Source organism: Notechis scutatus, chromosome 1 (assembly GCF_049901735.1).
Source record: "Notechis scutatus isolate UNSWTSFEM ecotype Mainland chromosome 1, rNotScu1.2, whole genome shotgun sequence".
In the NCBI taxonomy this organism is placed as follows: domain Eukaryota; kingdom Metazoa; phylum Chordata; class Lepidosauria; order Squamata; family Elapidae; genus Notechis; species Notechis scutatus.
Genome location: NC_142009.1, coordinates 55,718,786 through 55,729,967, shown reverse-complemented (window position 1 = coordinate 55,729,967; position 11,182 = coordinate 55,718,786). Strand labels below are relative to the sequence as shown.

Below are 11,182 nucleotides of genomic sequence, written 5' to 3'. Positions count from 1 at the left end.
CCTCACATAACTTTTCATAATAACTAAGAAGTTATACCACTTTTTTTGGTACAGAGGGGATGAGTTTAGTTATTGTCAGACCTTATGAGTATGACACTGATTACTTTTGCAAGTTATTCAGTTGGAAGGACCACAGTTGGCTCCTGGTAATCTCTATATGTACTCAGCATTTGAAGGCTGGGAGCAATTATTACATCAACTTCAAACAGCTATGGAGGGGTAGCAGTGGTAATGAAGTAGAAGTGACATATAAGGTACAAAGAAGGCTTTTTCGCTATACTTCAGATATTGCTGGAACAGTGAAGCAGAGTGAAGTTATTTACTAGGATATTGTGTTTTACCTTACAATCTTAGTAACTTTAAACTGTGGATTTCAACTCCCAGAATTCCCCAGCCAGCATGAAGTTTAGCAACATGGTCTTACTTAGCAGTCAATAAATTAATATAACATTATCTATAATCTTTCTCTCCCATTATTTCTTGTTAAAAGGCAGTTCTGAAGCTTGCAAATGATGATCATGTGACATAGGATGCTGCAACAGTCATAAATGTAAGAATTAGTTGCAAAGCTGTTTTGCACTATCACCATTTATAAGTTTCATAACTAGTTTCCAACAAGAATTAATGGGTTCCTCTATATCCATGATGGCGAATCTATGGCACACGTGCCGGAGGTGGCATGCAGAGCCACTTTTGCCAGCATGCGAGAGGTTGCCTGGAAGAGTCCTACTGCGCATGCGCGTGCACCGCCCGCCCCAGCTAATTGACTGGTATCTGGAATGCATGCAAGGGAGCGGGGGAGCAGGAGATGCGGACACATGTGCAGAGTCATGTGCGTGGGGAGATCGCACGCACATGTGCAGGGGGCACGCACCACACTACCTTCTGGGTGCTGGCAGGTGAGCGTGCACGCGAGTGTGCACACAATTTTCAGCACGGGAGCCCAAAAAGGTTAGCCACCACTGCTCTATATGATAGAAAAAGGTAAGGTAAAGGAGTCCCTGTGGATTTTACTCTGTTAGTAATTGCCAACTATAGGGGCAGTGCTTACCTCCATTTCAAGGCCACTGAGCCAGCGCTATCCAAAGACATTTCCATGGTCATGTTCCCAGTATGATGATACAGAACACTGTTACCTTCCCACCAAAGTGGTACCTATTTAACTACTTGCATTTGTATGCTTTCAATCAGCTAGGTTGGCAGGAAGTGGGACAAGGATCCATCCTGTTGCGTGGAGCTCAGGTCTTGAACCTGGTTGCCAGCTTTCCAGCTGGCAAGCCCAGCATTTTAACCACTGAGCCACTGCATTGCCCTATAATGTATAAAGAATATATAGATATAAACAAGGGTGGGATTCTACCAGTTTGCGCCTATTCGCTAGAACCGGTTGTTAACATTCTAAGCAGTTCGGAGAACCGATTGTTAGAAGAAATTACTGGCCTAATCCTGTAAGGAAGGCAGGAAGGAAACATTCTGGTGTTGCTTACAGAAACTGCCTCTCCGTTAACCCTTATTACATTCTTGATAGGACTAGACTTCCTGTCTCTGGAACTTCTCTGGAGGTTTTTTTTTTCCTCCTTTGCTGGTACTTTGCTTGTGTGGACCATTCAAAGTTACAATGGCACTGAAAAAAGTGACTTATGATTGTTTTTCACACTTATGACTGTTGCAGCATCCCCACAGTCACGAGAGGCCAGGGGAGGAGATGCGTGCCTCGATGTGAGTGATGTTGAATTGGCCACGCCCAGCCAGTAACATGACCACCAAGCTGTGTCCACCCAGTCACATGCCCACCAACTAAGCCATGCCCACAGAACCGGTTATTAAAAAATCTGAATCCCACCCCAGGATATAACGAATGCACTTCGGTGGGCATGAGCTCTGCATGAGTGAGTGACGTCCAACAAAGACCACAATCAATTGGATCCCAACAGATGTCAGAGAAAAAAGAGGAAGGCCAAAGAAAATGTAGCATCAGACATTTCAGGAAGACTTGAAAAACATGAATATGTATGTATGTATGTATGTATATGTATATGTATATGTATGTGGATAGATAGATAGAGATATATATAGATATATATTTGTTTTCATAGATTTTCACATGTAGTTATGCAGGTCTTGGCGTGTTCGGGTCTTTTCCTGTGTAAGATTGAGAGTATCTTGGCGACGTTTCGATGAGGTCCCACTTGCCATCTTCAGGCTGGTGCTTTTGGCTTCATGCTTGTGCGAGCAAAGTGTGATCGGAGCTGCTGTCTCTCTATAAATACTGGTGGGGAGGTGCGGTGTGCTGGCTCTGTTGTAAGCGGGCTGGTTGGCTGTGTTGTTATTTCTTGATTGGTTGATGGAGTTGATGTTTGCAGATTGGTTGGCTTTTTCGTAAGAACATGTGTGGCTGAGGTATTGGCTTATATTCATATAAATTTGGGTGCTTGGCAGCTAGCATGTATTTACAATGGTTGTAGAATCCCAGGGTTAGGTGATCACCATTTGTGATTTCCCAATCAGCCTCCAACAAGCAAAATCAATGAGAAGCTGAATTTGCTTAACTATATGATTTATCTAACTGTGGTAGCAATAATTCACTTAACTGTGGTAAAAAAACAAACAAACTTAAAATCAGGTGTGATTCACTTAAATGCCTTGCTTAACAACTGAAATTCTGGTTCCAATTGGCCCAGGACTGTACAATTAATTGACAACTGGAAGCTAGACATAAAATTGAATTTGGGACATTCTAAGGCAGGGCTGTCAAACTCTCAGCCCGCGGGCCGGATGAGTCATATGCTGGCCTCGCCCACACCCAGTTTAGTGAAGGGGGAAATATGCATCCCTATATGTCATGTGATGCTGCCATGATGACATGAGTTTGACATCCATGTTCTAAGGCATGTTTCTCAGTTCTTTTAATTTTTTTAAAAATAAATTAATAATTGGCTGGTTACATGTGTTTTGAATCTTATGTTGATTGCCCAGAGTTGCATTTTGTAAACCAGGCAACAATTGTAAATAAATAAAATCATGGCTTGAATAATCTATACTTGTCTAGCTTACCTAGCTAAGGCATAAAATCATGCTTTTTATAAACCACAACTAAGTTTACACATTGTACTAAGTCAAAATCAAACCACTTTACAGTTTTGGATGTCAGCTGAAACTGATTCCTTTTAAGAATTCAAATTCAAGGCATATCTACTTAACTGTTTTCACTAGGCATGCAATAATTATTAAATATCATAAGCAACAGTAATATGAATAGCAGGTCAAGATTTTCAGTCTTTGTGTACACTCATAGCATTTATTTTATACATGTTTATTGTTTACTCTTGATTAGATTTAGAAGGATTAATTCTAAAATGATGTTTTCAGCATTAGAACTTCAATCTTTCCTATATTTGGCAACTAGACTGGCTGTTTTGAATAAGTGCATCATTGTTTCTTCCTACACAGTACTCAGCAATATAACAAGTCTTCATTATGTTAAGATCAACTTTTAACTGCAGAGAGGGCACCCAGCCACACCTCGCTAAAAGTAATCATTAGCAAGTTAATCTTTTATCTGCATATTGTTCTACTGTCCTGTGAAACTGCACACTATCTGTGCCATGCTTCATTGTTTTAAAACCCGAATGGCCAGGCTTTACATGCTCTGGATTTGCAAAGAGGAAAAATGACGGGATGAAGGAGCCTCATCTTGGCGAGCGCCGCTGTGTAATTCGAGTTGTACACTTTCCTTACTTCTTCGTGCCTTGACGTTTAAACTGCCTCCAGGAAAGGCGGTTAGTTACATGTCGACAACTTCGAGTCAGCACACCATATGCATGGCCTCTGAGACGAATGCAATCATTCCTCCTGTCGCCGTTGCAACTGGCAGAGTGACACGAACAGCCTCATTCGTTATGCTACTACTGCCTGAAGAGCCCGAGAGAGGCTGCTCCCAAGCTGACATTGGCAGAAAATATGGCGTTTGCAAACCAACACAACACAATGAAGTATGTGGGCGCAAGGGCGGTGGGTAGGGAGGGACAGAGCGCTCCATTGCAGGTTTATAAATATCACAACTGCCCTAATTTTCTGCGCCTGAAACTAGGGGGGGGGGAATTACAAATGTCGCTACGCTGGATTGCATTTTCAATTCAGCCTCAGCTTGGTCACTTTTAAGAAGCAAAACGTCAATGACGATAACGCCACCGAGGGATTTTCCCGCCTTCTGGCTCATAAAGCAATTTCCCTGCGCTAGCAATGGAAGGGGCGATGGGAATGTAAACAGAGAAGGTTGATGAGCCGAATCTGCCAGGAAAAACCAGGCGGATAACAGCCTGTTCTGATCTCAGAAGGGCAATAACTTGAAGCGGAACGATGAAGCAAGAAAAGCGGTCGCAACCAGACGCTCTGCAGCGCCATTAACTCCCCCCACCCACGTTAACATTCCCAACCCCCACCATCTTTATTACTCTCCTTAAGGCAGGGTCCACGGAAAGTCCCTACGCATGCGCACGCATCACCAACGCGCTCTGTCACGTGGCTTGAGAACCTGCAAAGGAACTCTTCTGTTGGCAACATTCTAATGCCCGACTTCCTGTTTACTTCGTTGACGTCACCGAGCTTTTTCCTTTCTTGCGTCTTGCCGAAAAGCAGGGAGTTTGCTTGTGTCGTTACAGGAAATCAGAAAATGGTGGTGTTGGTGAGGAGTCCGTTGTCCTCGGAGCTGCAATGTCTGATGTTGCCGGCTGAAGACTGGTCGGTTGGGGATTTTCTCCGTTCCTGGTGCCAAGCGCAGGTAAATAATGAGTGTTCATATGAAAGAAGTGGATGGCGTGGGCTCCCCACTATACAAGAAGTGTGTGTGCCTGGGTTCTTATAATTGACATCTTTAGAATAAACAAGTTGGGAGGAGTTATTTTGTTTTCTCTTTCGCAGGTGAAGCGGATACATAAATCACCTTTCCCGAGCCTAGTATTTATATATTTGTTTAGCAAACGAATATGAAGCAGGAGTCCATAAATCACCTTTCCTGATCACCTAGTATAATTTATACTTTTATCTTGTAAAAATTGGCAAACGAATAAATAAATAGATATCCTCGATCCGTGGCGACAGTGATCCTTGCTGTTGAGACACTGGGTTTTATGGATTGTATGCTCAAACTCAAACGTTTTCTAGTGGGGTCTTTTGCCCAATTTTTTGTGATTTGTGAAGCATGGCTTTGTGAATAAATACATTGTTCATGCTGTCCTAGGTTTTGTACGATAACCTTTCACTGTTTAGTGATTTGCCAATGTGCTGTTTAAATAACCTGTTTGAAATTAATGCAGTTTCTCTTTCCTATATAATTAAATAGGTCCTGGGATAAATATTCTAATATTTAGTATCTCTCTCCCTTTTTAAAAAAATAATTGTTTTAGGGGCTTCCTCAAGATCACTTTTATGTAAAGTGTAATGGTCGATGTATTAATTCTGGAGGTGTACTACACGATGGAGCTCTTTACAGCGTGGAACCAAGATTATGTGGTGGAAAAGGAGGTTGGTTCACTGCTAGTTTTGCATACTAAATAATTTAGTGTGTTTATTTGTTAGATGACTATCTCATGTTTCTTATAAATGACAGATAAAACAACTCATCAAATAATTGTGTGAAATAGGCTTGGCTGAAAGATAGTGCCTGACTCCAAATTATCCAGTGAAGTTCCATGATTGAGATTGAATTTGTTCATTTTAATTGAAATGCACTCGGCCCTGAAAAATATAGTAGTGGAGCCAGATTGTGGATCCACAATTAATGGCTACAGAATTGGAAACAATCCAGAACCACCAATATATGATATATTGTGATATATTGCACAATACATAAAGGGTGGGAGATAAACTGTATCAATGCAATGAGGGAAAAAGAAAATAAGTTAAAAGGGGGAGAGGGAAATATATTAACTGCCCATATTTTTATGATCTTAACAAAAAAACAGTAATTTGAGAGAATGTGACAAGAAGAAAACAAGGTGACAGTCCTGTACTGGCTATCTTGCCATTATAACTTCCCATTGTTGATTATTTTCTAGTAATTATGCACAGTTCTGAAATGTTTGGAATCATCTGAATTGGAGCTCTGGAATGGGATTAAGAGGTTTTTTTTGTATCTTTGATTTTGTCTAAAGAAGGATTTCTGAATCTGGGTAAAACAGACTAACAACATAAAAAAGATTTATTATTGTGTTGCATCATGTTCTGATTCTTGGAGAGTCAATGTTTCTTACACTTAGATTCCTGTAACTGACCTTTTTTAATTACTTCTCAGGTTTTGGATCTATGCTCCGAGCGCTTGGCGCTCAAATTGAGAAGACAACAAACCGAGAGGCTTGCAGAGATCTCAGTGGAAGGAGACTTCGAGATGTTAACCATGAAAAAGCGTGAGGCATTTAACTAAGTAGAAACACATGTGTTTCACTGTTACTATTGCATAGATTTATCAAAAATATTTTTATAATGTATCCATCCATAGATACACATCGTGCTATTGTTTGTTGGAGTAAGCAACATTATGCAGATATAAAAATGGAATAAAATACATTGAATCAAAGAAATTAAAGCACCGAGATAAGAAATGTAAATGAGACAACTCATTTACACCAATATTATTCACTAATCAGCTTCATAACTCCCTGTCCTTGCAGACTATAATTCCTTTCAACATATTGATACAATACTGTGCTTCATGCATTATATTTTGTTCTTTCAACCACTGATACTGGATTTCTTTTTGAAAATCTCAGTTTACTTAATGTAATCACAGATTTTTCCTTTTCATGATTTTCCCTTTTCTTCAGCCCATTCACTTTTTCTTCCTATTCTTTTCAATTCTCATTTATTCTATCTCTATGACCAAAGCAATTTAAAGCACTTTTGTATTCAATTCACATTTATTCGGCATCTATTCTGTCATGATCCTATCTTACCATATCATTCCCACTACATTCAACTTACTTTTGTGTCTCCTAACATAATCAAGCTTCCATATAACAAAATGGGCAGAAGCATATTTTTACATATTGGCATTTTTACTTTTTATGAGATATTCATTGTTCACATACCAAGTACTAGACTTTCTATTATTAGCATGTATTACAAAATCTTCACTTGAGTTTCCCTATTACTAAAGTATACATATTCATTTATTTGCTGTTTTTACTATTTATGTATAACTTTAAGAACCAGGTCATATCTCAGGTACATGAATTTTGATATCGGTTCTAGTTTTCAATTAGCAGCATGGAATTTACCATTTTCTATTTCTATATATTCTTGTCTATTTCAGGCTTAGCTATTCCTTTTTGTGATTTTTTTTACAATTATCTCTCTATGGTTGTTGTGTCATGAAGATGGTGTTGACTTTTCACAGCCATTTAGATAAAACTTTCTGTGTACATTAAACAGTATGTGTCATTTTTGTAATAATCATTCTTCAAAAAAAATTTAACCTGCCTTTTTCTGGAAATATTACCATACATATGAGGCATAGGATTTAACTATGCCTCATACATACTTGTGTAGTTAAATAAGATAATACTATAAAGTAAAATAATTATTACAAATCAAATTAAAAATAACAGTGAAATGAATTAAAAAGCATTAATGTGCAGAGCAAGAGAACCCTGCATATTTCTTTTCAATGCATAGATAAATAACCTGGCACCAAATTATATTCATATTGTCTCTTGTCAAGCTTCAGTAGCAAGGGCTTTCCAAAGATAGATGATCTCACTCATTGTGCTGTACTGTTTGGGGTTCTTTGTTTTAGACTTTATAGTTGAATTCACCCATTGAAATAGAATTCAGTTTGATATGGCTCCTCCTTTCTTACAGGATGGCCGAATGGGTGAAACAACAAGCAGAACGGGAAGCAGACAAGGAACAAAGGCGTTTAGAAAGACTGAAGCGCAAATTGGTGGAACCGAAGCATTTTTTTACTAACCCGGATTACCAGCAGCAGTGCCATGAAATGGCAGAGAGACTTGAAGATTCTGTCTTGAAAGGTAGCGTCAAAGTAGTTTAGACTCTGTCCTGCATTGCACTTTGGGATAGTTGGGCCCTTAGATATTTTAATTAAATGCCCTATGAATAAGATATCCCTAAACATTGAATATCTTATGTATTTTTCTCCTTTTGTTTTCAGGCTCTGACCTCTTGTTTTTTCTGCCTTTGATTACTTGCCTGTTTCAGTATCATCCTCTTGCATGTTAAAGCAATTTGTCCAGTTTGGTATTCTCCATAGATACTGGATTTTAACTGACCTTTGCCATGAAAAGCAGTTATTAGAAAATTCAGCTTCCCTGAATAATATAATGGAAGACTGTCCACTCCCCATCCTTCAATCATGTTTGCATTGTGCAGTCAGCTGAGAGGATGATTAATAATAAATTAAGCAAACATTTGAGGAATGAAGCCAAAAAAATCAAACGTTCATATTTCCTTAAATTCCTGATTTTAATGATTTAATGCCTGTATGTCATTTAACATGCTGAAGGCTGATTGCTTTTATTGTTTTTAGGTATGCAAGCTTCTTCCAGCACGGTGGTTTCCCCAGAAAGCAGTGAGAGTCGAAAAGGGGCGGCTGATTCTGGAACTGGACCGCCATCAGAGAAGAAAAGATGTTTATGGTAAGCACCACATTTTAAAGAAGTATAACCGTATGATAAAAATGGCAAGAAAAAAAAAGTTGCTTTCTTTAAAGTTGGTGGCTCTCATCTTAAAAATTATAAATGATGATCTATATGTGGAATGGGATTTTCTTGCTTCCTCTCCTTGCTAGCATGTGTTATTGAAATTGAGGCAATAATTACTCTAAAGCTGTCTTCTATAGCTGTTTAGTACATTGAATTTTTCTGTTGATGTAATGTATTGCAATGAAACTAGAAGCTGGTTGTGTTCAGGAGTATTTTACTGATATATTCATTTTCAATATTGGAATTCTCAGAGATTCAATATTGGAATTATTGGAAAGAGTCTTTGGCATTCTTTTGGCGGGCAGAATGCTTTATCCTGATCATTTCAAAAAAAAATATTTTAAAATTTCATATAGTTTAAAAATTTACCACCATTGTACTTCGATGGATTTTTGGTGTTAGAATGTCTGCCCCTTACATAATTATGGGGCAGATTTGTTCTTTTATATCACAGATTTTGTTTCATGCTGAAATTATATTCATGTTTTAAAATTGAATGTGACAGGTTAGGTATAGAAGGGGTGGACGATCCTAACAGTTCAGAGGATAATAGCGATGAAGAAGATGAATCTCCTGGGACGTCAGGAAGATGCTCCACGTCACCTGGCAGCCATATCAGTGTGACTGACAATTTAAATGAGTTTCCCAGGATTTCAGAGGACTCTGTAAATTGCAGTTCAGGCTCCGATGAGAAGTCAGAAGATCAAACAGAGAATGCTAAAAAAGATCTACTAGAAGATCCAACTTCCAGTAAAATTGTAGCCAATGAGAAACAGAAAACAGCACACATTCTGAAAGAAGAAAAGCATACAAATGCCTCGTGTAGTGAAAAAGCTGCAAGTCAGCTTCAACATGCAGTAAGTATGGTTGTTTTTTATTAAATATATAATTCTTTTTCTTCCTGAATCCATTAGACTTTTTAGAAATAGTGCATTTTGAAAACTTCATTCCATTCTGGCACTTCATTATCCATGTCATTTTACAATATTATATCAAAGGAAAGAGTAGCATTAAAGCCAAATCAAAGTACAAGTAATGTCGTTCAAAATTTAAACAATCCCATTTTCTCTTCTTCCCACAGTCTTCTCTTTTTCTTTAACAGTTTGACAATGTTTTGTAGCCATTGAGCATACATTCCTCACTGGAAGGGTCCCCCCACCCAGTCTAAAATGGAGACATAAACTTACTACTTTATCAGTATAAAAATTAACTTATTTATATTTGCTGTTTAGCCCCATATGCAAGAATATTCTAATTCACAAACTTTTAAAAAATAAGGCATATATAAGGCGTCAAAGCCATCTTGTTGCAGAAGCGGACATTGCAAAATCACTTAACATTTAATTTAGCTTTTGTTCTAAAGACCACTTTCCTCTTCTGAGATACATATTTAAAATGTATGTTTCTGATTCTTAGGATACTGCACGAATCAATCTGATGGAATTCAATTCTGTTGCGGAACTGGAAGCCATAGGACTAGACAAACTAAAGTTTGAACTATTGGCCTTGGGACTAAAATGTGGAGGTACTTTACAGGAAAGAGCAGAACGACTTTTTTCAGTGAGAGGTTTGGCTAGAGATCAAATTGATCCTGCTTTGTTTGCTAAGCCTTCCAAAGGGAAGAAAAAATAAAAATGGTATGGTTGTATGGTTTGTTTTTATACACCAGGTTTTACAACATTTTCCTTTTTCTGCTGCTTTATATAATATTATCTTTCAAAAGCCAATAAAATGTAGGTTTGTATACTCAATGCTTTAAGAATAACTTTTGTGATAATGTGAAAGTTGGTGGACATCTATTTTTTTCAATTTGTTAGTGTTCAGTGAAAGACTAGTATATTTTATATTCATGTTTAAGTGACAAACGGAACAGTGTACATTCATTGAAAAAGTCAAAATATTTTATGAAGAACATTTTTGCAAGGCTTAAAAATTAATAAATTGTAATTGTGTTTGATAAAAATTAAATACAATATTTTAATACAGATAATCAGAATCAAACATGGACACTTTTGAATGTATTCCAAACAAGAGTTAACTTTGTAACTGCTACAAGAATTCAGATGAACAAGAAAGAGTGATTGCTATCAGTCTGGGCAATTGCCCATGAGGCAGCTTCTATAGTAATAACATTCAGACCTTGAAAGTTCAGGCCTTTTTAAACTGTCAAAACTGGATTGTTCTTTTAATAAACTAAATTGGAATTATATATAAGCTTTTCTGTTTTTGTCAAATGTTAATTAGTTTGCTCATAACAAAGACTGGGAGCGTTTTGAATTATCCAAGGGTTGATTTGCTCATAACCATATAAATGTGGATTGAATTCAGATAAAAATATATAAACATCTCTCTTCTATTATCTGGTACCATATCTAAAAACCAAAACAATGCGATTAAGGTCTTAAAATAAAACTAGGGATATCCAAGTTCATACCCCCCTTTAATGCTGACTTCAGACCAGTCGC

The 11,182-nt window shown here is 37.7% G+C and overlaps 1 protein-coding gene across 2 annotated transcripts; it reads left to right on the top strand.

Moving 5' to 3' along the window:
• The first annotated feature begins 3,490 nt into the window (after positions 1-3,490).
• On the top strand, positions 3,491-10,926 carry SDE2 (spliceosome associated SDE2). Of its 2 annotated transcripts, XM_026682126.2 has the most exons (8): positions 3,491-3,992; positions 4,662-4,780; positions 5,406-5,523; positions 6,293-6,404; positions 7,858-8,027; positions 8,543-8,651; positions 9,223-9,574; positions 10,134-10,926. In XM_026682126.2, the coding sequence occupies exons 2-8, from the start codon at positions 4,673-4,675 to the stop codon at positions 10,347-10,349; spliced, it is 1,185 nt and encodes a 394-aa protein (XP_026537911.1). In that variant the 5' UTR covers positions 3,491-3,992; positions 4,662-4,672; the 3' UTR covers positions 10,350-10,926. The 2 variants fall into 2 exon arrangements, with proteins under 2 accessions (XP_026537911.1, XP_087820889.1); XM_087964763.1 differs by lacking the exon at positions 3,491-3,992 and having other exon boundaries at positions 4,600-4,780.
• The last annotated feature ends 256 nt before the right edge of the window (positions 10,927-11,182 follow it).

Bases quoted from the DNA above. Each gene is read 5' to 3' on its own strand.
- SDE2 (XM_026682126.2), top strand. From the start codon at position 4,673: ATGGTGGTGTTGGTGAGGAGTCCGTTGTCCTCGGAGCTGCAATGTCTG. The intron at 8,652-9,222 runs GTAAGCACCACA...TGAATGTGACAG, and splicing joins GAGAAGAAAAGATGTTTATG to GTTAGGTATAGAAGGGGTGG. The intron at 9,575-10,133 runs GTAAGTATGGTT...TCTGATTCTTAG, and splicing joins CAAGTCAGCTTCAACATGCA to GATACTGCACGAATCAATCT.